General features: G+C 52.0%; 1 protein-coding gene across 4 annotated transcripts; it reads left to right on the top strand.

The window, feature by feature from the left end:
* Positions 1-1,756: 1,756 nt before the first annotated feature.
* VANGL2 (VANGL planar cell polarity protein 2) lies at positions 1,757-26,964 on the top strand. 4 transcript variants are annotated; one of them, XM_050757803.1, is made up of 9 exons: positions 1,757-2,168; positions 3,301-3,384; positions 16,856-17,116; positions 17,268-17,388; positions 20,199-20,806; positions 21,616-21,752; positions 22,259-22,394; positions 25,384-25,615; positions 26,460-26,964. In XM_050757803.1, the coding sequence occupies exons 3-9, from the start codon at positions 17,046-17,048 to the stop codon at positions 26,718-26,720; spliced, it is 1,566 nt and encodes a 521-aa protein (XP_050613760.1). In that variant the 5' UTR covers positions 1,757-2,168; positions 3,301-3,384; positions 16,856-17,045; the 3' UTR covers positions 26,721-26,964. The 4 variants fall into 4 exon arrangements, with proteins under 4 accessions (XP_050613760.1, XP_050613730.1, XP_050613749.1 ...); XM_050757792.1 differs by lacking the exon at positions 1,757-2,168 and adding an exon at positions 2,496-2,580; XM_050757773.1 differs by lacking the exon at positions 3,301-3,384.
* Positions 26,965-27,183: the final 219 nt, after the last annotated feature.

Consider the following 27,183-nt stretch of genomic DNA (forward strand, 5'->3'; position numbering starts at 1 on the left):
GCCAGACTATGGAATTATCTGTAATTCTGGCATCAGGAGCACTTTTTCCAGTTCTTCGGGCCCTTCTGAGGTCTGAGAAACAGGCTAGCAGCGTGTGAACATAATTCACACTGAATCTGCCTGACAGACGGTGCCACGGCAGCCCTGACTCTTTGTCAAATTACACACTAGCTGCCCAGCACTGGGGTGTGCTTTGGGGCAAGGCTGGGGACACCCATGTCCTCCCTACTTCCCTTAACCCTTCTTCCCCAGCTCTCCTGCCACCCCCTCATACGAGCCCTAGTGCAGCCCGGTGCCTGCACACGATAGGCACAAAGTGAATGAGTGCCTGGACGCATGCAGGGACTTGGGTACATGAAATGATGATTCTGCATATTTCATGTAGTCTTGGTGCTGAGTCACCTGCTTACCCATACTACTGGAGGAGGGGATGAAGAAAGGCAGAGTTTGGGCAAAGGAGAAAGGAAGTGTGTTTTACTGTTCTGCATCTTTGAACAATGCAGCAAAGTTGGCTCTGTCCTCATCTTTGGACAGGTTAGAATGAACCATCAAAAGGGGTGAGATTAGGTCTCAGGAAATAATTTTCATTAGGGAGGAGCAAAAATTCCGAAACAAGTGAGGAACAGAGACTGGGAGTCTCCTTCTCTGGGATTCCTTAATCACAGGGTTGTTAGAGCAGGTGCCAGGACTGGAAACTGAAGGAGGCTGAGATGTTGAAAAGGCCTTGGCCTGCTTAGGGAGAAGTATGTGAAGATGCTTTCGAAATGATACTACTCTAAGTGGCGGGTTGCACGCCAATAACACTAATGATAATTGAATACTGCTTTCACTTACTCCAAGGGGAACATGGACTTCCCACAGCCCAGGCTTTTACGGTGTAGGGTCACTCTTGCAGGGTCAGATATAAAAGAACCCTAACTGATTTCTTGGCATACTGGGAGGCAGAAATGCCTCAGACGTGTAGGATATTTTGTGAGACCCTACAATCCCTGTGTGGCACCTTCAACTCTAAAGTATCTGAAACTCCTGGGATGCACAGTCTGCCTGCTTGGGGTTGGGGACCCAACAGGCCAAGGCCTTTTTCCTCTTGGAGGTTTCCTGGGAGAAGGCCCCCTCTCCTCCGCCATCCAAACTCCCAGGCGCCCGCGTCGTCTCCTCCTCCCCTTCTTCCCCAGGGCAGGGTTCCCTTTGTAATTAATCCCAACACTCAAACCAGAGGGGAGGAAAAACGTGTTAATGAGGGAGCGTCCCAGACTGACTGGGGCGGTCGCTGCTCGCAGCTAGAACTCCAAGTAATTAAATTATTTTTGGAAGGAGGGGATATGGTGGTGATGGTGTCAGGGAAATCCCCGTATGCATGGGAAGAGGCGTGCGTCTCTCGCCACTAATTAAAATCAGGGATGACCCTCCCTTCTCGCACCCCTAGGGGGAAAAAAATTCAGTCTTCCCACGTCCCAGATTCCATTGGATTTTGTGCAGCCGGGTCCGTGGCCCTAAAGAGAATATGCCCAGCCCCGGGGATCTGGGGGTTCCGTCTCCGACAGGAGGGGTCGAGGAAGACAGTCCCAGGAGGGACTGCGGGCTGGGCCAAGGCCAAGAATCGAGGCATTCTCCAGCCCACCGTTCGGGACCCGTGTGTCAGCCCCACCGCGGATTCCCAGGATCGCTGAGGGCCGCCGGGCATCTGAAGGCGCAGGGCTGGGGGAGCGGCGACTCCGGGAAGAGCGGGGCCGCAGACAATGGATGTGGCGGTAGGAGGGGCGGCGGCTGCGGGAACAGCCGGGAGGCGGCACCCGGGAGCTCGCGCTCCCCCGCCCCCTGCACCCCCCCACCCTCATCCCCTCCCCCTCCGCCCCCTCCCCCCTCCGCCGCCGGCTCCCGATCTGATTCCTGATCCTTGATTCCTTGATCCTTGGTCCCGCCATGGGAGCCTGAGCGCCCCCTATTCCCCCCTGGCCCCCAGCCCCCGGGGCCTTGAGGGGGAAGAGGCAGAGGTCTGGGACGGAGCAGGGGGTGACCAGACTCAAGAACCCCCGTCTCAACACCCCCATCGCCCGCGCTGCCTGTCCGGTAGCGCCGAGTTCGGAGCGACCCGAAGCGCTGCGGATACAAAGGCGACGGGCCGAGCGGGGCGCCCGCTGAGCCCACCCGGCAGTTCGCAGCGGCGGGTGAGTGCCGGGCCGCGGGGGCGCGGGCAAAGTTTGAAAAAAAAAAAAAAAAAAAAAAGAAAAAGAAAAAGAAAGAAAGAGAAAAAAAGAAACGGAAAAGGAGGAAAATCATGCAAGGGGCCAGGGGGTGCCCGACCCCAGAGCGAGCGGGGTGGCTTATGGGGGAAGGGGGGCTGGGCTCCGGGCAACCCCCTTCCGGTGCGCTTCCCCACGGCACAGCGGAGTACCCCCCCCAACTTTGGGGAGGAGAAGGGGCTCGTGGGGGAGGGGGCGGAGCCCAGGCCTGGAGAGCCGGGGACTTTCCTGGGCCCGGGCGGGGGCCTTAATGATCCCAGGGGAGCCGGTTGAAGCCGGAGACTGGGAGCTTGTGTTGGAGGTGGGGGGAGAGGCGTGGAAGGATCGGAGTCTGGAGGTATTGGAAGCCAAGGGTGTTTTGGGGTGCACACACCCCTCAGGAGCGTGGGGAGGGACGGAGGCAGCTATGCATTAAGGGTTTAGAGTGGAGTCTGTGGGGCGGGCTGGGCAGAGTAGATAGGGTGTGTGTACAGCCAGAGGATGGGGCTGGAAGCGGTAGACTGTGTATACGGGCCGAGGGAACAGACGCTGGCATCCCTCTCCCCACTCATATTTACCCATTTAGGGGACTGTGGGCTCTGCGTTAGTGAGTTTTGAAGGGTTGGTGGAGGATCCGTGTGCATGATTCTTTGTTTTGGTGTGTGTGCATGCCTTGACGTGCTGCATGTTCCTGCAGGTGGGCCCCTGGTTTGGATGTGTAGGTGTTTTTCTGTGCTTGACTGTGTGTGCACCCAAGGAGCGGCTGACCACGCATCTGCTGTGTGTTTGGATATATGTTTATATGTATACTTAGGGGAAGGCGTGTATGTCTATGTGTGTGTATTGGGAGAGGGCTTCACGGGAAAGAGGTGTGTAGGTACCAAGGAAGGTGGGTGGTATAAGAGCAGAATGGAGTGTATGTGGATAGGTGCGTGTGCACCTGTGTACTGGGAAGAAGTGTGAGTGAATCTGTGTTCTCTTGTGTGTAACCTGTGTTGATGGGTATCAGTGTGTTTGCCTGCCTTAGCTGGTATGTATGTTTCTGAGTGTGTGTAAGGGGTACCTCTTGTCTCTGCAGGCAGATTTTCCTGGCAAAAGTCCGGAAAGGAAGGCTGTCTGCAGGATTTTGAGACTTCGTGGATGGCCTCGCCTGGATTTAGGGGTAGTACCTTAAGTATCTGAGACCTATGGGTGGGAGGGAATGGGTTGTCTAATGAAGTGCCTGTTTTTGGGGGATGGGTTTTTCTGGAAGAGGGCGTGTGTTGTGGGGAATAGGGAACAAGGGGTCTGGTTGTAGTCCTAGAGGAATTTGGAAGATTGGCAGGGTCAGGGAGAAGAATAAGAGGAACTTCCTCCCCCATCATCATAGGCTGGGTTCCAGTGCTTGGAGAGGCTACATTCTTCTATTCCCAGCCTTAGTTAAAAGCCTCAGGCCACAGTTCTCTTGGAAAGCCGTCTCAGAGTTTGTTGCTTCAGAGCCTTCTAACTCTGCCCTAACTCTAAGATCTTAAAGTTCCTGAGGAGTCTTGGGATTTTGGTGCGGGATGGAAACAAGAGGAGGAAGCATGTCTGGAGGGTGAGACCTGGTAGGGAACAACTTGGGTTCCCTGCCCATGGGGTAGAGAAGGTGGCATAGGGTGTTTCTTCAGGAGTTTTTGCAAGTGAGTCTGTGTGGTTTATCACATAGTTTCCCTTTTCCCTGGTGTGAAGCATGATTGAGATGGAGCTGTGGGTGTGGGGCCAGGGACTGACTGTGTGTGGGGAAAGGGCCAGGCACCCATTGCAGGCTATACTGCCATACTCATCGTCATGATAGTGTGGTGGGAAGTCGGTGACTATCCAGGAAGTGAATGTCTCTTTCCACCAAGAAGCTACAGCTCCCTTCTCTCCCTGTCCTCTCTCATCCTTTTTCTTTTGGGGTATAGGGAAGGGGTTGCTCACCTCCTTCTTAAGGATAGCCTTCCTCCATTGTACACTCTAGCAGTTTTCTTTTTGCTGCCAGTGGCTGGGTTGCGGCACCCAGTTTTAAGAGCTGAGGTGAGATTGCACATGCCCATTAGGGTCTCTGGGCAATTGCAATTGGAATGTTAGAGTCTCTAATGGGCATGTGCAATTGGAATGTTCTCTCTTTAGTCCTCAGGGCTCCCTACCCTCCCTAAGGCCTGGAGATAAGAGTAGTGGGAGTTACAAAATGTTTGAATGAGGAACGGGGCAGAGTAGGAAAAGCCTTTTTTTTTTTTTTTAAATGGATCATTGCCCCAAACCCAACACCTGTCTGACAGTTAGGGCTCCCAGGGCTAGCAAGGCACTTGCATCTAAGATGGTGTGCCCTGGCCCTCTGGGGTACCTTGTTTGCTCTGTATACACTCATCACATGCATGATATATTATACTGGTGTGGGCTCTTCCAAAGAGGAGGAATTGTGGTCAGATAATAGGAAATGCCATTTCTGAAAGTACTTCCAGATTGGGAGTCGGTGGCCACGTTGGCCCCTCCTCACCCATTGTCTTGCTCCTGACTTCTACTTCCTCTAATTCTTCCGGGGCAGGCCTCTCTGGTGTGTTTGCCTCTTCTCCTGATCCTTTTAGGTCTGAGGAAATATCCCCCCTTCCCTGGCCCTAGAGCAGGACAGTCTTTTATCTGCTCATCTGGTTTCCAGGTCCTTCCAGTTAATGGGGAGGGAACTTGGCTAACAGAAGCTTTGGCAGGGAAAAGGAAGAGATCTGATCCCCTCTGAGTTTTAGAGATTCCAGTCTTCTCCTTCCCTCAAGTGTTCCTCACATTGTGAGGCCAGAGAAAGGAGTCAGAGTTGGTTGGAATTAGTACTTAACAGTGGTGTGATCTCGGCAAGTAATAAACCCCCTTCCCCAGCCTCTTAGGTGTCTTAAGGCACATCCTCCAAGCCTAGACTGAGCCCTTCCACAAGGAATCCCTGGTCCCCTGCCAAGTGGCTTTCTTCCCTGGTTTGCTTTTAAATTCTGGCTTTGCCACTTTCTAATTCTGTGACATCAGACAAAACTGGTAACTTTTTGAAGCCTCACCTGTAAATTGGAATTAATAATAGGCCCTACTTCTTAGGGTTATGAGGATTAACTGAAATAATAGAGAAAGCACGTTGCACAGTTCCTGGCACATAGTAAATGTTAGCTGGATGGTTTGGATTCTGAGGGATCATCATCGTTAAGGGAGAGAGGTCGGGGTCGGGACAGGAGAAATAGGCTTTGGTTCTGATCTTCCTCTGTCCGGCCACATTAGGCACTCTCTCCTATCTGCCAGGCGCTGTGTGAAGCACAGGGGATGGAGGGGCTAATAAGATGTTTCCCAGGGGAGACATGCGAAAACATGTTGATTCACTGCAGCCCAGTGAGTGCTGTGTGGATGTGTGTTCAGGAGGCCACTGGAGCATAGAGGAAGAGTGCTTGGCCCTGGGGTGAGGTGCCAGGGAAGGTTCCTGGAGGAGATGCCCCCTTAGCTGGATTAAAAAAAAATTAAGGTGAAATTCACATAATAGGAAATAAACCACTTTAAAGTGAATAGTGGCATTTAGTACATTCACAGTGCTGTGCAACAACCACCTCTGTCTAGTCCCCAAACATTTGCACCATCCTGAAAGAAAACCCATACCCATTATGCAGTTGTCCCCATTTCCCCTTACCCCAGCCCCTGGCAGCCACCAATTTGCATCCTGTCTCTATGGATGTACCTATTCTGGATATTTCATACACATGGAATGATAGAATGCGTGACCTTTTGAATCTGGCTTCCTTCGCTTAGCATAATGTTTTCCAGGTTAATTCACATGGTAGCATGCAGCATGTATTAGTACTTCATTCCCTTTTATAGCTGAATATTATTCCCTTGTGTGGATAGACTTTAGCTGGTTAAAGAATGAGTTAGGCCAACAGGAAGGGTCTGAGGAGGGCACTGCTGGTGGAGGCTCAGTGTGAGCAAGAAGGCACACAGGGTGTTTGGTAGTCCTGCACCTTGAAGTATGAAGTAGGGATTTGGCCTCAGTTTCTCTGTCTAGAAAACAAAGTTATCATCCCTTTCCTGCTTGTCCTATGGGGTTGGTAGAGTTGGAGGTATTAAGGGAGAAGAGAGGCTAGGGTATTATTGCCTCTTCTTAGGCTCTGGGCTAGGGATGGGACTTTTAAAACTTGCTCTTTCCTCCTCTTTCCTGGGCAGGAAACTGTATGCATCAACCCTCATCCTTGTGGGGAGCCATCTCCCTGTTCACTTGGCATCAGCTTCCCCTCTCTCTGAATTGACCTGAAATTTCCCCTTTTACCTTCCAAAGATGGGTAACCCTGTGCATGATGAGATTTTGTCAGCAGAGGTGAAGGAAAGCCTGGGAGTAAGTCCTACTCACACTCTAGCCTACGGCGGCCCTCCCCTTCTTTATCCTGTCTCTTGGTGATGTGGCTTGGGCAGCCCTCTCTCACCTTCTCTGTTGTGATCTGGCTAGAACTGTGGTAGGCCAGGGAGAATTTTTGCTTTCCTTGTCTCTACCTTGCTTGGTACAGAATAGGAGGCAGAGGCCCTTTATGGTGGGGCCCTTTGGAAATGAAGTTTTGCTGTGCTTTGTCAGATGCCCCTGGCAAGGTTGGTAATTACAGACATAACAGCTGGGAACTGGTTTAGGAGAAGCAGGCTTGGAATCAGCAGAGCTGAGGATATCCTAGTAAGTAATCAGGGTGGGGCAGGGAGAGGGGAGAGTGGGAAGAAGCTGGGGGCTGGCTAGGGTGGGAGGCTTGGGACCCCCTTCCCCTGCCACTCCACACACAGCTGGGCATAGAGCCTAGAGGAGAGTGGGAGGTGATTGGAACCCAGGTCTGCCTTACTGTAAGTGAGGAAGGAGGAAGGAGAGGAAGAAAGTTGGGGGATGCAAGGGCTGCTGAAGAAAGAAGCAGAGAGGAGGAAGAGGCATTTTGGTTGCTCTCTCAGGCAGTACCTGGATATGGTCTAATTTAGAACAGGGCCAACGCTGCACCTAAAGGTGGTTCCATCTTATTCTGGGGTGTTTCTCCTTACAGTGAGGTTATGGGAGCAGGCAGTGGAGGGGATTGGCTGTGGACCCACTAAAGGAGAAAAGGTGGGAACTAACATTTTTTAAAGCATCTATTGTGTGCCAGAATCTGTAATATTCTGTATGCATTATTTTGCTGAAAACTCTTAACCTTCTGAAGTAGGCACTCTTATTCCCATTTTATAGATAAGGAAACTGAGGTTTGGAAAAGAGGAGCGACTCACCTGAGATTACACAGCTCGTAAAAGACTCTGCCAGGTCTGACGTCAGTGCTCTTCCTTTTTCCCAAAGTTTCTTCACCTTCCCCGACTGTCATTCCAGTTAGGTCTGATTGCTCATTATTGCCTTTAATCTTGCACTTGAGTAATTCCCCCGTTTTCTGAAAAGCAAACATGAGTCCACTGTCAGTCTGAGGAGCAGAGAAGCCTACCCTTGAGGGTGGGAGTCAGAGAACGATCTCGTCTCCAGGAGGAGCACCTTGGTGTCATAAACCTGAGGTGGGGCTGGCATTTCTGCAGAAACCTCTCCTTGCTGGGCCATGATTTTGCAGAGTGGTTGAGGGAAGGGAGTGACTGTAGGTTCTGGCCACCATGGCCCATGGGATCTTGTTTGTGATTGGGAGGAGCCTGGTCCTTATTGTCTATAGGGTTTTTTCACAGCCCCTAACAATGTCCTTCAGACCCCTGTTTTCACCAGAGTGTTCTTGGCTCCCTCAGCCTGGTCAGAGACAGAGGGTGTGTTTGTTTGTGGGTCTGGGGAGGGGGTTCTGTTATTTATTTATTTATTTTTTTGAGACAGAGCTCGTTGCCTAGGCTGTAGTGCAATGGTATGATCTCGGCTCACTACAACCTCTGCCTCCCTGGTTCAAGTGATTCTCCTGCCTCAGCCTCCCAAGTAGCTGGGATTACAGGCATGTGCCACCATGCCCAGCTAATTTTGTATTTTTAGTAGAGGTGGGATTTCACCATGTTTGTCAGGCTGGTCTCGAACTCCTGAGCTCAGGTGATCTACCTGCCTCCGCCTCCCAAAGTGCTGGGATGAGCCACTGCGCCTGGCCTAGGGGGTCTGGATTTTTAGGGCAAGTAGGGTTTAGATAGGAACAGGTGCTGAGCCCGAGGTGTGAATGCAGTCACTTAAAAAACAACAGACTGTGAACAAAACATGCATTTTGTCACCTGCTTTACTTCAGGAATGGAGATGGTAGATATAAGGGATGGGGGAGATGAGAATTTTCAGCAAAGAGTGAGAATCTTAGGTAGGGGGGTAGTCAAGATGGTGGAGGCTGGCTGGTACTTGGGCCTTTCAGCTGTCTCTGGTTTTCTAGATAAGAACTAGCCAAGTTGCCAGATCCAAGGCTCTGGGCTGAGGCAACAGGAGGTTCTCAGGATGGGGATACCCAGCTCTGCCACCCTCACCCCCAGTCACACTGGATCTCACACTCTACTGCCTTCCTACAATTCAGCCTTTCCTGAAAGCGTCCCCATGTGTTCTTCCCCCGCACTCCATCCTCACAGCTCAACTCCCCCCATCCACAGCAAGCCCAAGGTTGGCTAACTTCCCCTTCCCAACTAGCTGCTTTTTACGTCTTTGCACCCCAGGGCAGGGGCTGGGTGAGTAGGTTTTGAAGGTCTTTTGGGGCCAGGGACAGTTGCGGCCTACCTTGAGCAGCAGGCTATGAAGAGGGGGCATTTGTTTTTGGAGTGCACAGGAAGCTGGCTTATGGGTCAGCACAGCTCACCCACCTCCCATTGTCCACCCTCTCCCTGAAGACACCTCAAGCTGCCTGTTTTCCTTCTTGGTTCTTCCACAGCTCACCTGGTGGGCAGGTAGGGGCCAGTTCTCTGCCTAGGTCAAGGGAGGAAGCAGCTCAAATCCTGGTGGTGGAAATTGTGGCGCCTGCCCATTGGTAAAAATTAAATGGAGAATCCAGAAGCCCTGGTTACCTTCCCACCAGCTTAGTGTCCCGTCTTCTCACCGGCCCCCACCTGGGACAGATGCCAGGGGGATTACTCACCTTTTCTCCTGCAGCCTTTCCACCCCCAGTGTTCTCTGCAAGACTGACTGGGAATGGGTCTGGGGAAGGCTAGGGCATGGGGTGCTATGGGACATGTATGTACACACGTGTGTGCTTTTGTGTGCTGTGTTGGGGGGCAGGTACCTCTGGGAGCTGGGATGGGGGTGGGGGTGCTGGAGACACAGCAGAGCAGGTCTTTACAGAACCTGCCTAGCGAGGGTGGGTGGAGCTGGGTGGAGCAGGCAGGAGTGAGTCCAGGTTTCAGAGGGGCAACAGAGTGTGGGTGTATGTGTGTGGGGGGCAGGTGTTTCGGTGTGTTCTGTGGATTTAGAGGTCCCCAGCCTCACCCCCGGCCTTAGACTGAGGGAAATTAAGGAAGCAGGTGGAGAGGGGCTTGGCTCTGGCTTCCCCAACTGCTTTTGAATTAGAATGCAAGCTCAGGTATCCTGGCCAAGAGCCTAGTCTGTGGGCCCTTCTCCTGTGGTGCACCCTGCACTGCGGTCTGCTGGTGAGAAGCTGCTCTGGAAGCCTAGATGCCTGGATGACCCAAGCACGGCCAGGATCCCACCCCTCCTCTGCCACTCAGCCCAGTGAGGAGAAGGATCCTGCCCCCACCCTGGGGCTATGAGGATGGTGAGCTCATGTCTGGGGCTGTCCTGGGAGAATGCCTGGTTAACAGGGCGGGGGTGGGGCACCTGGTGCCAGTTCCTGGGCTCCCTGCTCTGCCCTTCCCACCCCTCAGCCCACCAAGATCCAGCTGTTCTCTCTGGCCTCCTGGGCAGCACTGTCATCCACGGACAGCCTTTTTCAGGGTTTAGGAATGCGGGTCGGGACAAAATCTCCACCCTATTTGTGGTCCAGGACTGGAGCTGTTCCTTGCCTACGCTGTACCTTAGTCGTTTTGGTGATAGCAAAGCCTAGCATCTCCGGATGGGTGGCTTGCCCACGGCCCAAGGCTGGGTGGGGATGAAGGAACATCACGGTTCTTAGAAGTGGTAGAAGGATGGGTGCAGGAACCACCCCTTTTGGGGATAGAGGCTCTTTGGTTCTGGCTGTCTTAGCTGAGGCCTGTCTAGTCTCTGTTTCTTTGTCCCTGGTGAGAAGAGGGGGCAGAATGGAGTCAGCAAATCCTCTCCTGTCGTGGCTCTCTTGCAGTTGTGTCTACTCAAGGAAGCAGCGTCCAGAGCAGTCTCATGGAGAAACCTGGTCTCACTCCAAGAGAGCACCCCTCAAAGTCAGTGTTAGTACGATTTTCCAACAATCAGAGGAGGCCGGAAATGGGCTGCTGTAGAAGTAGTGGCCATGAGGGAGTAGTGGCACCCAGAGAGAGAAGTAGTCACCTTCTCTCTCTGGGTCCCAGAGAGAGGCCCCTTTCAGCTTGGTGCTGGAAACTGTTGAGAAGAGGGTGATTCAGCCAGCTGTGTCCTCCTGAAGGGGAAAGGGAAAAGGCAAGGGGTGTCAGGGAGTGATGTGGGCATAGTCAGAGGTTCGGGTACCTTCCTCTCCTCTGTGGAAGCCATGTTGGGTATCTGCATTTTCAACCCACACCCATCAACTTCAGCCCCCTACCAGGGCCTGACAGCTCTGCCTGGGTTAAGCACATCTGTGAAACTCAGGGGAGGAGTGTGACAAGGAGGAAAACCAAGCAAGGCTGTGAAGTGGGGCAGCTGTATCTCGAGTCTCTGCTGTGCCTTGCACTGGCCTTAGGCGTTGGTGAGGTGCCTGACTGCACAGAGAGCTAGCTCCTGGGATCGTGAGTTGGGAGGTTGGACTCTCAGCTTAGTTCCTGCCATCTCCACGGCTGAAGGTGGGCATCCAGCACTTTGAGTGGAACTTATATTGATATCCTTGGTCCTTGGCACTACGGTTGGTGATGATTAGGGAGCCAGGCAGCTAGGGGGTGCCCACATGTATACCCCTGCCCATGGGCTGCAGTGGGAAAGGGGTGCAGGGCATATGCAGGAAGACCCAGGCCCCTGTGTAGGAATCGGAGACCTTTAGTGGGCAGGGGCCCACAGAGGACTCTTCAGGCAGGGTCTGAAGCAGTAATCACGCCCATTTCCCTGTGTTCAGGCAGAACCACCCTTCTTTAGTCCCTGACTGTGGAGAGGAAAATGGTCCTATCAGAGATCTCTGCTCCTGTCTGAGGAGAACTTGAGGCTTCTTGTCCCCTTTCCCATCGTCTTCCCACCTGGCTGGAAGTCTTTTAAAAATCAAACCCAAGCACCCTCTGCAGCTCGGCTGGCTAGGTGCTTCCAGCCCTGTCCTTGGTGATGAGGAAAAATAGGTGCCCTTTTTAGGTGCATGTTTGTGCTCTGTCCCCGCCCCCCTTTTCTTCACGAGAATCACCCTGGTTTCCACAGCTCTTTCTCCCAGCCCCATCTTCATCTATGCTCTGTCTCATTACCCCACCCCAGGCCTAAAGTAGCTGGGACTGGGCTGCGGGGTGGGCCCGGGCTAGAGCAGTGGCAGGAGGTGGCGCCTGCAGCTGCCTGCGTCTGGTCATCGGTCCTCAGCACGCGCCACGCATGGGGGTGCTGGCGTTTGTGTTCAACGCCTTGCCCACTTAAGCTGCCTCCTTTGAGTGGGAAATGGGAAAGGGTTGGTCCGCCCTGGTCTGTGTTTTGGCCAACACCCACCTCCCTTATACACACACAGACCCCCACACCCACACACACCCACATACACACTACTCTAGGGCCCTGCTCCCTCTTCCTGTTGCCAGGTTCTGAGTGTATTTTTTCCAGAGGCCTCCAATTGTTTCCTGAAGAAACCTGATCCCAGAGCTCAGACAAAAGCTGGGGCCGCCAGAGGAGAAACCCCATTCTCTCCTCCTCTGTCCCTATCGCCCCCACCTCTATAACCTCCCTCCCTTTGGATGCTGGGTATGGGTTCCAGGACCCGGCTGCCATCACCTAGGCAACAGGGGGCTTTTGTTGCCATGGTGATCAATGTGGGAGAAGCTGGGCAGCCGGGACAAAAGCCCCCACATTCCCCCCCGCCGAGCTCCCCCCAATCCCCTTGGGATGATACTGAGGCACATTCCATTAATTTTATTTCTGAAAGGCCTTTGGAGGGGAGAAGGGTCTCCTTTTTGTAACAGGCTCTCTCTTCTCTCCCTCTCTCCTCCCTGGCCTCTTTTTAACCCCAGATAATCCATGGTTGGTTTGAGCAGGGGACTGAGTGTGTGTGTTTGTGTCTTGGGAAGTGGGAGGCAAGGTGAAAGGCAGTGGGGCACATTCCTTTTCTACAGCCTCCCCCTTCCCCAGACTAGGGCAGCTCCCTGTTCTCCACCGAGTCCGGACTTCCCTCCCCGTCTCGTCATCCCTTTTGACATTTCCACTTGTTGATCTCATCCAGTGATCCCCTCCCCCCATCTCTTCCCTGGGAACGCTGCCCACCCGGGAGACCCTCCAAACCCCTGATTCCTGAGACTGATTAAATAAGGGGAACTTCTGCCCTTCTCTTTACTCCCCTCCCCTCCCTCCTCCCAGGCCCCCCAGCAGCAGTGCTTGGATTAGTTCCCTGGGGTACTTGAAGACACAGCAGGCAAGGGTCTCAGAAGTCGGGTTCATTTTTGGTGCCTGTGTTTGGTAGGGAGGAGAGAAGCGTGTTTTGGTGCTTTTTGGGCTCCCTGACTTGGGTTGGCAGGCCAGGGGAGCAGGATTCATGTTGAGTCTTTAGTAAGTAGCAGGGGAGGAAGATAGGGGGCACTAGGCTGGGCAGCTCAGAACAAAAGGATGGGAGGGGACTGGCATCCTTGTCTGGTTTGAAATTTATCTGGAGGGGAAATGCAATGGCATCAGTTTACCTCCTGGGTGTGTTTGAAGTGGTGGTTCTGGTTGGTGTGTGTGTGTGTGTGTGTGTGACTTCTTTATTTAGTTGTACTAACAGCAGGATTTATTTATACCACCTCTTTCTCTAGTCTCAGAGGAAGTGTCTGGGGATTGGAGTATGAGTGATCCTGGAGCTAAAACTTGTTAATTGCTTAACTAATTACTAGCTGAGCCATTTATAAAAGCACTTCTTTCACCCTCGTGATCCTTACGGCTACCCCATGAAAAAGGCATCATTATCTTCCCTATTTTACTAATGAGCTTACCAGGCTACAGGCACAGAGATGTTAAGTAACTTGCACATGGTCACACAGCTAGTCAGTGGAAGAGTTAGGTTTTAAACTCAGATCTTTGAGTGCACATCCCTGGCTCTTCTGGCTGTTGGCTTTGGCAGATGGTGGGTATACAGGAGGATGAGGAGATGGACAGCCTGGGGTCTAGTGTGTGTGTCTGGACTCTAGTCCATGGCAGTTGTTTACTTCTCCACCCCCTTTTCTACCCCCATGTCACTCTGTGACCCACTTATTATCTTTGAGCCTCCTGGCAAAATTCAGTTTTTATGAGGAAGACTAGAAAGAATAGGCTGGAACCACAAGAGAAATGCAGGTGAGATGTCTAAACTATATGGAGGGATAGGCCAGTAGAATGGGTCCTCAGGAGAGTGGGTAGATGAGCCCAACATATATTTTTCAGGTAAGTGGATAAATAAGGGTCATTTTTGCTGCAAAGGTTTTTGGAAAGTCTTAAGGTTGGGTTAAGGTATTATGTCTCTGTCCTGTAAGTGTGTCCTTATCACACACATGCTTTGACATGGGGATACTGACAAATATAACTAATCCTATGGAGGATTGCGTCTATAGAGCTCTGTTAAGAGGATGAATGAATAGATTTCACATTCATCTCCCTACAGTCATTATAGTTTTCCTGAGAGCCAGAGAGGTGTACAGTCATGGATGTTTTGGTCAACGATGGACTACATATATGATGGTGGTCCCATAAAATTATACTATTGTATTTTTACTGTACTTTTTCTATGTTTAGATACACAAGTACATACCATTGTGTTACAGTTGGCTACAGTGTTCAGTACAGTAACATGCTGCACAGGTTTGTAGCCTGGGAGCAATAGACTATACCATAAGGCCTATGTGTGTAGTAGGCTATACTACAAAAACACAAGGTTTGTGTAGGTACGTTCTCTGATGTTCCCAGGATGCAGCTGCCTAATGACACATTTCTCAGAAAGTATCCCTGTGGTTAAGCGAGGCATGACTATGTTCATTTACTAGGTTGGTATCAGTTCCTTGCTCTGCGCCCATGGGAGGGGAGATTGATATAAATATGTATCAATCATATTGTTTATTCTCAAATTACTGATGGTTTAGAGTAGTCGGAGTAAAGGTAACTATACACAGCAAATCCATTTATCCATTTTAGTCTTTTTTTTTTTTTTTGAGACAGAGTCTCGTTCTGTCGCCCAGGCTGGCGTGTAGTGGCATGATCTCGGCTCACTGCAACTCCCGCCTCCCAGGTTCAAGCAATTCTCTGCCTCAGCCTCCCGAGTAGCTGGGATTACAGGCGCCTGCCACCACGCCTAGCTAATTTTTATAGTTTTAGTACAGATGGGGTTTCACCATCTTGGCCAGGCTGGTCTTGAACTCCTGACCTCATGATCCACCCACCTCGGCCTCCTAAAGCACTAGGATTAAGGTGTGAGCCACCCCGCCTGGCCCCATTTTAGTTTTTAACATAATCAGCCTCTCAGCAGCATTTGACCTGGTTGACTTAATTGCCACCTCAAAACACTCTTAAATTTCTGGCTGCCTTGAGACCCCACTCTTCTGGCTCCCCTCCTTGTCTGGCCTTCTCATCCCATTTGCTGCTTTTCCTCTAGACATGTGTACATGTCGGGGTCCTTTATGTCCTTATGTAGTCCTCTCCCTAGGTGATTCCATCTATCCCCATAGCTTTTCACACCCTCAGTACCTCCAGCTCGGACTGTCCTCCAAGTCTGGCTCCTCTGATACCTGGCTGCCTACTGTCTCATGGCCACTAACTTAGCAGGCTAGAAGCTGAACTAATTGTCTTCCCTCACAAGGCTGCTTCCTCCCCAGTCTTCCCTACCCTACTGATGGTGCTACCATCTGCTCACTTGCTCAGGCTGGGGATTCTTGACACTCCTGTCCCGCTCATTAGGTCCTGTTGATTTGACGGTTACTCACTCTTCTGTGGTTCTACCCTTAGCAAGCCTGTACTACTGCAGTCACCTCCTTACTGATCTCCCTGTTTCTACTTTTCCCTCTTTTCAATCCATATCTGCATAGCTAAAATCCTTCGAAGTTTTCCTGTGGCCTTAGAATAAAATAAAGTTCATGCTCTTCACCTGGTGCCTGGCAGTCTCTGCAGTGCCACCTTCTGCCGCCCACTCTCTTCCTCAACTCTGGCCCCACTGGCCTTTGTTGGTTCTTTAAATACAACAAACTCTTTCCTGCCTTTGGCCTTCACACATGTGATTCCTCTGCTCCTTTGCTTGGTTAATTCCTGTTTCTTCTTCAGGCCTGTGCTGAGATGTCATTTTTTTCAGACTTTCTAGAACCGCTAAGTTTAAAGTAGCCCTTGCCCCATGTGGTGTCTCTCATAGTTTCCTGTTCCGCCCTTCCATCCATAAGTATAAACGACCTGCAATCGGTCATTTATACTTATCTGCTTACTTGTTTGGTGTGCCCTCTTCCCTGCTAGACTGTAAACTCAGGGTTTGTTATACTACTTTACACCTAGCAGAATACATGTTCATAGAAGGTGCTCAAACAAGATTTGATGCGTCAATGACTGAAGATAGGAAGTAAGTGCTCAGTGGATGATGATGACTGTTAGGGGAGTCAGGGTCAGCAGGGAAGATAACATTGGGTGCTAGAGTATGTGGGGGCTCCTATGAGGGGGTGGGGCTGGGCTCTGAAGAATGAGCAGGATTTGGGTAGGGATTAGAGAGAGGAGAGGTCATCCTCCTCTGCAGAATCAGAAGGTGAAGTATGGTTGAAAGATAAGCCTATAAGTAGGCAGATAAACTTGTGCCTTGCCTATTTCAGAACTTTAGGCAAGTAGAAACTTGTCTTCTCCTCCCACCCCCACCATATTATCCATAGTTTCCACCCCTCACCCTCACCTGGGGGTGTGCATACGAAGCTGCCACACCTGATCTTACCAGTAACCCTGGGTGTGTTTGAAGTAGATGCTGGGGAGATGGTACCAAGGGAAGCAGCCCGCTGTGGGCACACTCAGAAAGTATGAGTGAGGGGAGGAGGTGTAGCATGTGGAGGAGATGCCTGGGGTAGCCCCTGGACAGAAGCCAGCTCCTTTCTGCTCTCTGAGGTGTCCATTGGCTCAGCCTGTTGGCTTGGCCAGAACCTGCCCTCTTCATGCCTCAGTTTTCCTGGCTGAGAATAGGGAAGCAATGCCCTGCTCCTCCCTTTCAGAGGGCTTGTGGTTAGGTCATTCTGGGTGAGCCTTCCTGCCCTGGGAGCCTTTGCTAGCCATCTTCCCCCAGGCCTGAGTCCGTGGCACAGCCTGGCAGGGCTCTTTCTAGAGGAGGGTAGGAGGAACTGGGCCCAGTGGACAGCAGGAACCTGGGTGGAGATATTCTCAGGCCATGGCTGGGCTCATTTGAGCCTTCTGTGGCTATTGTGTGTGGATGGTCTTCCTCTGCTCTGACCCCATAGAGAGCTCAAGCCGCCTCTAACCAGCTTCTTCCTCTCACCAGGAGCGTCGCTGGATTTTCTCTGAGACAAGCCCACCCGTCCAGCAAAATAGAGTCCCTCAGGGTGACAGTTGACTTCCTGAAGGTGCCTCTTGGCCTGAAGAAGCCGGTGCTGAAGGAGGTGGCTGTGGGGCCCCCCAAGAGGCCCCAGCCTGCGGCCCTGGAGCGCTATAAGGCGCGGCGTTCAGACGCCATGGACACCGAGTCCCAGTACTCGGGCTATTCCTACAAGTCGGGCCACTCCCGCAGCTCCCGCAAGCACAGGTGGGCAGGCATGTGGGGTGACGTGTGGCGGAGGGAGGGTTGGGGGCTGTTAAGAGGTGGGCACGTGCAGGGGTGGTGGGATAGAGTGGCTGCCGAGAAGACCCTGGTCCACTGCTGGACTTTCTGTGCCTCTTCTGGCTTCCTGCCGCAGGGACCGCCGGGACCGACACCGCTCTAAGAGTCGAGATGGGAGCCGAGGGGACAAGTCGGTGACAATCCAGGCTCCCGGGGAGCCCCTGCTGGACAATGAGTCCACACGAGGGGATGAGCGGGTGAGCACCGGGGATGTGGTGGCCCAGACTGGGCATTTTCAGACTGCTCCTCAGGGGCTGGAGGCTCCACAGACTGGGGGAGGGCTTGGAAACCTGGTCTCAGACAGCTGCCAGATTGGGGAGTGTGTCTTGTGTTATACTTAGGTTGGCTCAGTATCTTAAGGTAGGACCTTCAGGAATTTCAGTATAGAGATCCCTCTGGAAGCAGCAGCCTCTCCTTCCTTATCTCCAGAGGCGTGGGGGGGTGACCTGGGCTGTGTGATGGGAATTGCCCAGCTCCTCTGCAGCTGCTGCCAGCCGGTCAGGCCCGCTGGGAGTCTGGAGCAGGAGGGCGGTGGTGGTGGCTGGGCCTGGGGTGTGTGTGAGCAAAGCTGAGTTTTCCTGGAGCCTCAAGGTGTGGGTGCTCTGTGCCCTCTGGTGTCAGCCTGTAGAATGGCGTCACCTAGGTCTTGGGAAAGGAGTATGGGAAGAGTAGATGAAGAAAGCCTGAGGGAGAAGAAGTGAGGCTGAGGGATGGAGCAGAGACCCCCGGAGAGAGTTCTCCAGGACAGGGGGGAGCAGGTTTTCTATTCTAACCTCTGTTGCCCGCTGTGCTCACCTGGTAGGGAGGACAGTGGACAGAACACAGTCCTGGAATAGGGCAGAGGCAGGATTCGAGGTAACACTGAGGTTGCCCAAGACTCATTCCTCTTGGGAGCATCTCGGGGGGCTGGAGATTCCCAGCTCCTTTTTCCTCAGAAGAAATCCTTGTGACTGACATTGGGAATTCCTGGGCCTTGGGAGCAGGTCAATACCTGAAGGAAATGTTCTTTTTCCCTCTCTGCCAATCCCTTCTCCCTGGGGCCTGGTCTCCTGAGTTCTTGAAGTGACCCTGAGGCACGACCAGCTCTCCTGCTGTTGGGGAGGAGATCCCAAGCCATTGGTCCTTGGAGGGGGTGGGCAGTATGTCTGGGGGTCAGAGGGCAGGGAACAGACCCAGGGCCTTGAGCTGAAAGCAGTCAGTGCATCCGCTTTCTATCTTCACATCAGACTCGTTCCCCATCCTGTGGAGAGGAGGTTCCTCAGCCTCCCTAATCACTGGTGCTGTCCGGCTGCCTTCATCCTGTAATCTGAAACTTCTAAGTGTCAGGATGTGATTCCATATCCCCAGGCTGTCTCAGGAGTGAAGGCTGTGGGTGCTGAAGGTGGCTGGTGGTCTTGGGACTCCTCTGTGGGATGACCTCCAGCCACTGCAGAGAAACAGCTTGAGCAGACCACACTTAGAGGGGCACCTGGGGACCTCATCCTGGCCACCTTCTTGCCTCTAGGGATAGGCATTTAGATGGCCCAGCAGAGGTGGCCTTGCAGACCAGAGACCCAGAGACCCAGGGTGGCCTTGAGTCTGCACAGTGTCCTTCACACCTTCACCCCTTTACCCCTGGAGTCTTCTCTTCTTCTCTGTGCTGCTTTGGTCAGGTTACTCCCTTAGTTGGAAACCTTCAGTGGCTCTCCATGCCTGGATAATAGGTGCTTGTTGCCTAGCCCAGCACTGCAGCATGGCCTGCACAAGCCCCGCCTGGCTGTTCTCTGCCTCACCTTCCTGGTTGCACCTTGCTGTGCTTCTGCACATGGATCCTCTGCTCTCATAGCCCTTGGGTGCCTCAGTTCATGCCATTCCTGCCCTGGAGGCTCCTCCTCTAGCTTCTGCTGAAATCATGGCATGCTGGAAAGAACTTAGATAGGACTTCCATAATTTTTTTTTTTTTTTTTTTTGAGATGGAGTTTCGCTCTTGTTGCCCAGGCTGGAGTGCAATGGTGCGATCTTGGCTCACTGCAACCTCCGCTTCCTGGGTTCAAGCGATTCTCCCACATCAGCCTCCCGAGTAGCCACAGGCACGTGCCACCATGCCCGGCTAATTTTTTTTTTTTTTTTTAAATTTTTAGTAGAGACAGGGTTTCTCCATGTTGGTCAGCCTGGTCTCAAACTCCTGACCTCAGGTCATCCGCCCACCTTGGCCTCCCAAAGTGCTGGGATTACAGGCATGAGCCACTGTGTTCAGCAGGACTTCCAGAATTAATGTTAATGTTTGAGTGATTCATGTGGATCTTGTTAAAATGCAGATTCTGGTTCAGTAAACGTGCGGTGGGCCTGAGGTTCCGCCTTTCTAACCAGCTCCCAGGTGATGTCCACACTGCTGGTCCACAGATCACATTTTGAGTAGCCATCCAGCCCTTAGAGATCATTTAGTTCAGCGATTCTCAATCTTGGATGACCACTACAATCATCTGGGGAGTTTTTTTTTTTTTTTTGAAAAGGTTCACAAGCAGATCGTATTCCCCAGTAATTAGTATTATTTTCCGACCTCCATTAAGTGTTCTAATGTGTGCATCTGGGATTGGGAACATCTTCCTGGGAGCTCCCCTCCCCCAAGGATCAGCTCAGGTCCCACCTGCCTGCTTTGCTTGGCGAGTTTGCCCTCGGATCCCAGTCACTGCCTGAGCAGCTCCTTCAGTATTTGTCCTGTGCTGTCTGCTCTGAGGGTCATTGCCGCATGTGTGGTTTTTTCCTCTCTCACTGACCAGTGTCCAGCTCCCCGAGGGCTCGGGTCTTGGACTTGGCCATCTGCAGAGGCCAGACTTGGACACACAGTGGAGCTCAGTAAATACTTTGATGGTTGCGTATTTGTTGATTACCCTCTCTTCTTTCTGCCTTCTCCTTTCCCATGTGTTCCTCTCTGCCTCCTCTCCCCTCACCCTTTCTCCTGTTCATCTCCTCTTCCTCTTCTTACCCTTTCCTCCTTATTGTGTGGCTGGCCCCCTTCTGCCTGTAGGATGACAACTGGGGGGAAACGACGACAGTAGTAACGGGCACCTCAGAGCACAGCATCTCCCACGATGACCTCACGCGCATCGCCAAGGACATGGAGGACAGTGTCCCTCTGGACTGCTCCCGTCACCTGGGTGTGGCGGCAGGGGCCACCCTGGCGCTGCTGTCTTTCCTCACGCCGCTGGCCTTCCTGCTGCTGCCCCCACTGCTGTGGCGGGAGGAGCTGGAGCCTTGCGGGACGGCCTGCGAGGGCCTCTTCATCTCTGTGGCCTTCAAGCTGCTCATCCTGCTGCTGGGCAGCTGGGCTCTGTTCTTCCGCCGGCCCAAGGCCTCGCTGCCCCGCGTCTTTGTGCTGCGCGCCCTACTCATGGTGCTGGTTTTCCTGCTCGTGGTCTCCTACTGGCTCTTCTATGGTGTGCGCATCCTGGATGCTCGGGAGCGCAGCTACCAGGGCGTGGTGCAGTTCGCCGTGTCGCTGGTGGACGCCCTTCTTTTCGTACACTACCTGGCCGTGGTCCTGCTGGAGCTGCGCCAGCTCCAGCCTCAGTTCACGCTCAAGGTCGTGCGCTCCACCGACGGCGCCAGCCGCTTCTACAACGTTGGCCATCTCAGGTACTAGCCCACGGCTGGAGAAGGGTTGGGAGGGAAAGGGCATGGGAGGATGTGGAGTGACTGCTAGGGTGGGAGGGTGTGATGGTGGGCTGGAGGTGATGGGCTTGGAGGGCTACGTGGGAGGCAGTTGAGTACTTTGCACCAAGTAGGTTTTCACCAATGTTTGCTGCTTGATGGGCAAGTTCATGTACACGTTGTGGGGCAAGATCAGTTGGGAGTTATGAATTGGGAATGAACAGGCATTTAGAGGTAGGGAATATTAGAGGGGGATGAACCAAAGGGAAGAAATATTGGGGGGGGGTGCACAAACAGGGGCTTTTTGGAATCCCCTCTCTAGTGGAATCCCCACTCTTTCTGGGAGGCACAGCTTCTTGTGAGCACTCAGTGGCCTGTGAAGTGACCTGGCCAGAGGAGGGATCCCCAGAGAAAGAGATAAGGAGGAGAGTTCCTCAGCTGCCAGTAAACAAGCTACCCCTCGAGGCCACACAGAGTATCAGTGGCACATCCTTGGTCCTGTAGAGAATCTTGGGGGAATGCCGGATGGGGATGAGGTGATCTTTGACTGGGGACCCAGGCCCAATGCCCTTTCTCTGCTGGGCTTTGGCATGGCGGGGAGGGACTGGAAGGCCCAGCCCTGGGGAAGGCTTGGGAGCCTGGTAAGTAGACCTCAGGCCCAGAGTCGGGCTTCTTGGAAGCAGCTTGTCCCTGTCCTGTGTCCTCTCCTGCCCTGCCAACCTGCCCTAATGTGTCCCTTCCCCTGTGCCCCTTGTCTGTCCCTTCTCCGCTCCCTCCTGCCGTCTCCCCCACAGCATCCAGCGCGTGGCAGTGTGGATCCTGGAGAAGTATTACCATGACTTCCCTGTCTACAACCCTGCCCTCCTCAACCTGCCCAAGTCCGTCCTGGCCAAGAAAGTGTCTGGCTTCAAGGTGTATTCCCTCGGAGAGGGTGAGCAGCCCTGCTCCTCTGCCCTTCCCTGTCTCTTCCCAAGCAGGACTCCAAGTTCCCGCCTCTCTCTTACCCTTCGTCCCTTGCTTTTTCCTTTCCTTAGCCTATGTTCCATCCGCTTCTGTTCAGTCACTTCCCTTGACTCCAGGTGGCTGAGCTGCTCATCCTACTTGCTGTCCCTTTATGCTATGGCGTAAGGGCTCCTCAGTATCTGGCTCCTCAGTATCTCTCATCAGCCCTGGTCTAAGCCCTTCAGCTCTTGGAGCTGCAGAACCCCCTGCACTGGGGAGGAACACCTGCAGGACTCCTGCGCTTTCCAGTGCCTTCCTTTTTGCTTTCCTGTGGCCCCTCCCAGAGGTGGCCAGGAGGGTTGGGATTAGGAGGTATTGCTGGGTGGTGGGAACAGCTTCTTCTGGACATGTCAGGCTGCTGTCTCCAGAGCTCCTGGAGTGGGAAGAGAGGCCACACTCTGATGTGACCATCTCCTCTATCCTGTTCTTGTGCAGAAAACAGCACCAACAACTCCACTGGCCAGTCTCGGGCTGTGATCGCAGCGGCAGCTCGGAGGCGGGACAACAGTCACAATGAGTACTACTATGAGGAGGCTGAGCATGAGCGAAGGGTGCGCAAGAGGAGGGCCAGGTGGGTCCCTGGGGGAGAAGAGGAGGGGAGGTGCTCGTTGGGTGAATGGGGAGAGGAAGACCAAGGAACTTCTATAACTGCTGGAAATATAGAGCAATGATGACATGAGTGGGGGGTGTGTTTGTTTTCCATTGCTGCCCTAACAGATTACCATAAACTTAGCAGCTGTGAAACAGCACACATTTATTATCTCCCAGTTCCGTGGGTCAGGTGTAGGCTGGCTGGAGGCTGTGCTCAGGCCTCACAGGCTGAAATCAAGAGGACTCTCATCTGAGCCTATGCTTTCTCTTTCAAGCTCATTATTACGGGGAGAATTCAGTTCCTTGTCACATAGCCCCATAGGCAGTTTACAAGATGGCAGTGCACTTTTTTTCCCAGCAGAAACAGGTCTCTAACTTCTGCCACCAGCTGGAGATAACTCTGATTTTTTTTTTTTTTTTTTTTTTTTTTTGGTATTTTTAGTAGAGATGGGCTTTCACTATGCTGGCCAGGCTGGTCTTGAACTCCTGACCTCATGATCCACCTGCCTCAGCCACCCAAAGTGCTGTGATTACAGGTGTGAGCCACCACGCCCAGCCCAACTCTGATTTTTAAAGAGCTCATGTGATTAGATCAGGCCCAACAGGACAGTCTTCTTTTAAGGCCACTGACTTGGCACATTAATTACATCTGCGAAATGTACCAAGATTGTTGTCTAATGAGGGGATGGGAGTCTGGTAGAAGTGGAGGGTATCTTTGAATTCTGCCTGCCACAGTGGGGTAGGGACCCAATAAAGGGATGTGAGCTTTACCTGCAACAGCACGGACTCAGGCTAGACTAGCCCGCCTACCAGTAGATCTTGAGGGGACTCACCAGATGGTGCTTTTGTTGCCTTCAAAAAATGAGGTTTTAGTGCCTATATTTTGGTAAATTCTTAAATGCCATCCTCGCTTCTCCCTTTTCCTATTCATATTATTACGTGAATTTAGTCAACTCTGAAGAATCTTACTTGGTGCCTACTCTGCCGGGTTCCATCTTGGTCTGTCGGGAGTTCCCTGAGGGAGGAGCAGAGTGCCTTGGGACTTGACTACACACCTGCCCTCCGCCCCATCTCCCACACCATCTCCAGGTTTCAAGGGCAAGAGGTAGCCCTTACTTTGTTCTTATATGAGGCTGGCATCCCCTGTAGTAGAACAAAGATCACCAACGCCATTTCTGTGGCATTCCAACCTATCTCTAATCGTCTTGGAAATGGCCCTCATGGGAAGGAAACCAGTGATGGTTTCCTTCTGCCCTGACCAGGGTCATCCAGTCTCCTGTGCTGCCACCACCATTTTTGGCACATAGAGGACTCTTTCCTTTCCCCGTTACCTTGCTTGTAACCAGGAGCAAACTTTTTCCTTTGTTTACCTGAGATAAAAGGATCTTTTCAAAGGGAATTTACTGAGAAATGTAGGGGAAGCAAGAGAATAAAGAAAGAAATGATAGACATACACAGATCCACACCTACATACCCAGAGTCCCATCTGAAATGACTCAAGTTCCTGGGTTCCTGGGTTTCTGCATAACAGGCCTCACTTTCTTTCTTTGTCCTGTCACTTCAGGCTGGTCCTGCTCTTAGGCCAGGGGGCTTTTACTTTGGTTTTTGGACTTGAAGTGCAGATAATTGGATTAATGGCTCTTTTCAGCTTCTACCATATTGTCATTATAGGGTTTTTCATGGTTCTTTGTTCTGTTTTCTCTTTTCCTCCAGTTCCCGCTTTCACTCCAGCCCCACATTTGAGGCATCCAGTTGAGTGTGTTTGATTTCCTTAAAACCCATATGTATCCTTGTGCAAAGTTAGTGTTAGTGTAGTGATCTTTGTTGGTGTTGGTGTGTGTGTCTGTATGCTTTTTTTTTTTTTTTTTTGAGACGAAGTCTTGCTCTGTCGCTCAGGCTGGAGTGCAGTGGCGTGATCTCGACTCACTGCAACCTCCGCCTCCTGGGTTCAAGTAATTCTCCTGCCTTAGCCTCACCAGTAGCTGGGATTACAGATGTGCGCCACCATGCCCATCTAATTTTTGTATTTTTAGTAGAGATGGGGTTTCGCCATGTTGGCCAGGCTGGTCTCGAACTCCTGACCCCAAAGTGCTGGGATCACAGTCATGAGCCACCGCGCCCGGCCATCTGTATGCTTTTAATGTAAATGGACTTCTTTTTCCTGCTTCCTCCTTAACACTGAGTTTTTGAGATTCATCCAAGTTGCCTGTACATCTAGTTTGTTGCATCTTTTTGCTGCACGGTAGTTCGTGGAATACTCCCAACATCCTATCCAATATTTGGTTTATAGTTACTTCTTTCTTTTTTCCATTTTGATGGAAAAGTAGTATTTTACTAACATTTTCATTTGCATCTCTCTAATTGCTGGCCAGTAACTACTTCGTATATTCTTTAGCCTTTCAGTCCTCTTGTGAATTTTCTGTTCACCTCCTTTGCCCTTTTTTCTCTAGGCTTCCTGCCTTTTTCTTCTTGATAGAAATTGTAGCAAATTCTTTGCATGTTCTAGATATGAATCCCTTGTTGGTTTTAGATGTGTATATTTTCCCCAGCTCCATCAGATGTCAGTTAATGTTGCCCATGCGATCATGGTTGAATAGAAATCTGTCTTTTTGATGTAGTCATATCTATTAATTGTTGACCCAGTGAAATATGATTTGGGGGTCTTATTTAAGAAGGTTTTCCTTAAAGTTGGATGGAATGCTTTGTCTTTCCTATAGCACAGTTCCCAGTTGTCTCTCTGGGGTTTGACACTAGGTTTGCCCTCTGAATCCCTGGGTTGGGCCCAATGAACTCTGACTGTTTACTGTTCCCAGTGGGAGAAAGGCACGATTGCCCCTGGCTTTGTATTGCTTTGGGTGAGCACAAAGGCCTGACCTCATTCAGGCAGCTGGAGTGTTGGAGCTAGGGGAGAGGGGTGGGGTGGTGGAAAGAGAGGTGGGCATCTGGCCCAGTCCCCTCCTGTCCCCTAGGCTTGTAGTGGCAGTGGAAGAGGCCTTCACTCACATTAAGCGGCTGCAGGAAGAGGAGCAGAAGAACCCCAGGGAAGTGATGGACCCCCGGGAGGCAGCCCAAGCCATCTTCGCATCCATGGCCCGTGCCATGCAGAAGTACCTTCGGACCACCAAGCAGCAACCCTACCACACCATGGAGAGCATCCTGCAGCACCTCGAATTCTGCATCACGCATGACATGACGCCCAAGGTAGGCCTGCCCTGCTGCCAGCATCCTTCCTCCTTCCCCAGCTCCTCTTCTTTCCCACATTCATTTTCCCTGATTCTCTCACTACTTTCCTCACTGTTCACCTCATTTCTCTCTCCTCATCACCTCCTCTTTATAATGTTCTCTCTCATTCCTATTCCACCTGCCCCATCTGTGTGGGGTGAAGTCTTTAGGTGGATGAGGAGAAGGGAGTCCTCAGGACCATTTTTGGGGATGGCTGAGACTTAGTTCTTATCTCTATGAGGGCTCTGGAATTACCAGATCCAAAGGCCCACCTTTACCCCCATTACCCTCTTCGCCTCCACTAGCTGGTCTTGGCTTTGTGTCATTTTGAGCCATTGCCCACCCTTAACTCTATTGCCAGCTTCCAAGAATTGCTTTCCCTGAGCCACCCTTGGTGAGCAGGTAACTAAAGATGTTGCACTTTAACCTTGACACCTCTGGCTCCCTCCTGGTGCAAAAAAACAAAACCTGCTTGGCATTAATCATATAAGCTGTGTGGGAAGGAAGGAAGAATGAGGGAGGGCTTACCCAGGTCACAGCCTGGTGCAGGGAGAAGAGCAGCAGATGGGGGTCAGGGGAGCCGAGTTCAGTCCTACCTGATGAGCCACATCCCCTTGAGCACTCCAGCTTCCTCATTTATAAAATGAGGGTCTGAAGCAGATGATCTCAGGCCCCTTCCTGCTGTAACATTCTGAAGTTCTAGTTCATATGCATAGAGTGAGCTCAGGGACGTCCTTGTTGTCTTTGGAAACTATGCCCCAGGGGATGAAGGATAGTGCGTAGGCGACAGAGATTTTTATTCAGCCCCTTCTTTTCTCTTCAGGCCTTCTTGGAGCGATACTTGGCGGCTGGACCTACCATCCAGTACCACAAGGAACGCTGGCTGGCCAAACAGTGGACACTGGTGAGCGAGGAGCCGGTGACCAACGGGCTTAAGGATGGCATCGTTTTCCTCTTAAAACGCCAGGACTTCAGCCTGGTGGTCAGCACTAAGAAGGTCCCATTCTTCAAACTCTCCGAGGAATTTGTGGATCCCAAGTCGCACAAGTTTGTCATGAGGCTGCAGTCTGAGACCTCAGTGTGACTGTGCAACAGCAGGGGGGAGTGGGAGACTCTGGAGGGCTCCTGAGGGAGTAGGAAGGGGCTTGGTTCTCAGGCCCAGCCACATTCCTGCCACCCTTCTTCTTCTTGCTCTTGTTTTTTTTTTGTTTTTTTTTTTTGTTTTGTTTTTTTTTACTTGAATTAACTTACCCCCACCTTCTCTCGCCTCTTCCTTATTTTACCCCATGTGAACCTGGACCATCCTGCTGTCAACAGTACCTGGGAAGGACCCCTCCCCCCTGCCCCCAACAACTTTTGTATTACTCTAGGCGCTGCAGGAATCAGTGCCTCTCTCCCTCTTCTTTCCCTACCTAGTCTTTTCCCAGATTGCAGTCTCTCCTGAAAGGGCACAGGACCCTGCTAATTGTACCTTCCCCTCCTGAGCCTCGACTCACAAACCCAAGTTCTTGTAGCATTTCTCTTCAGTGGCCCCAGCAGGATTTCTC

Source organism: Macaca thibetana, chromosome 1 (genome assembly GCF_024542745.1).
Source record: "Macaca thibetana thibetana isolate TM-01 chromosome 1, ASM2454274v1, whole genome shotgun sequence".
NCBI lineage: Eukaryota > Metazoa > Chordata > Mammalia > Primates > Cercopithecidae > Macaca > Macaca thibetana.

Coding starts and splice junctions, on each gene's coding strand:
- VANGL2 (XM_050757803.1), top strand. CDS start 17,046: ATGGACACCGAGTCCCAGTACTCGGGCTATTCCTACAAGTCGGGCCAC. Junction 22,395..25,383: donor GTGCGCAAGAGGAGGGCCAG/GTGGGTCCCTGG, acceptor CCTGTCCCCTAG/GCTTGTAGTGGCAGTGGAAG. Junction 25,616..26,459: donor CGCATGACATGACGCCCAAG/GTAGGCCTGCCC, acceptor TTTTCTCTTCAG/GCCTTCTTGGAGCGATACTT.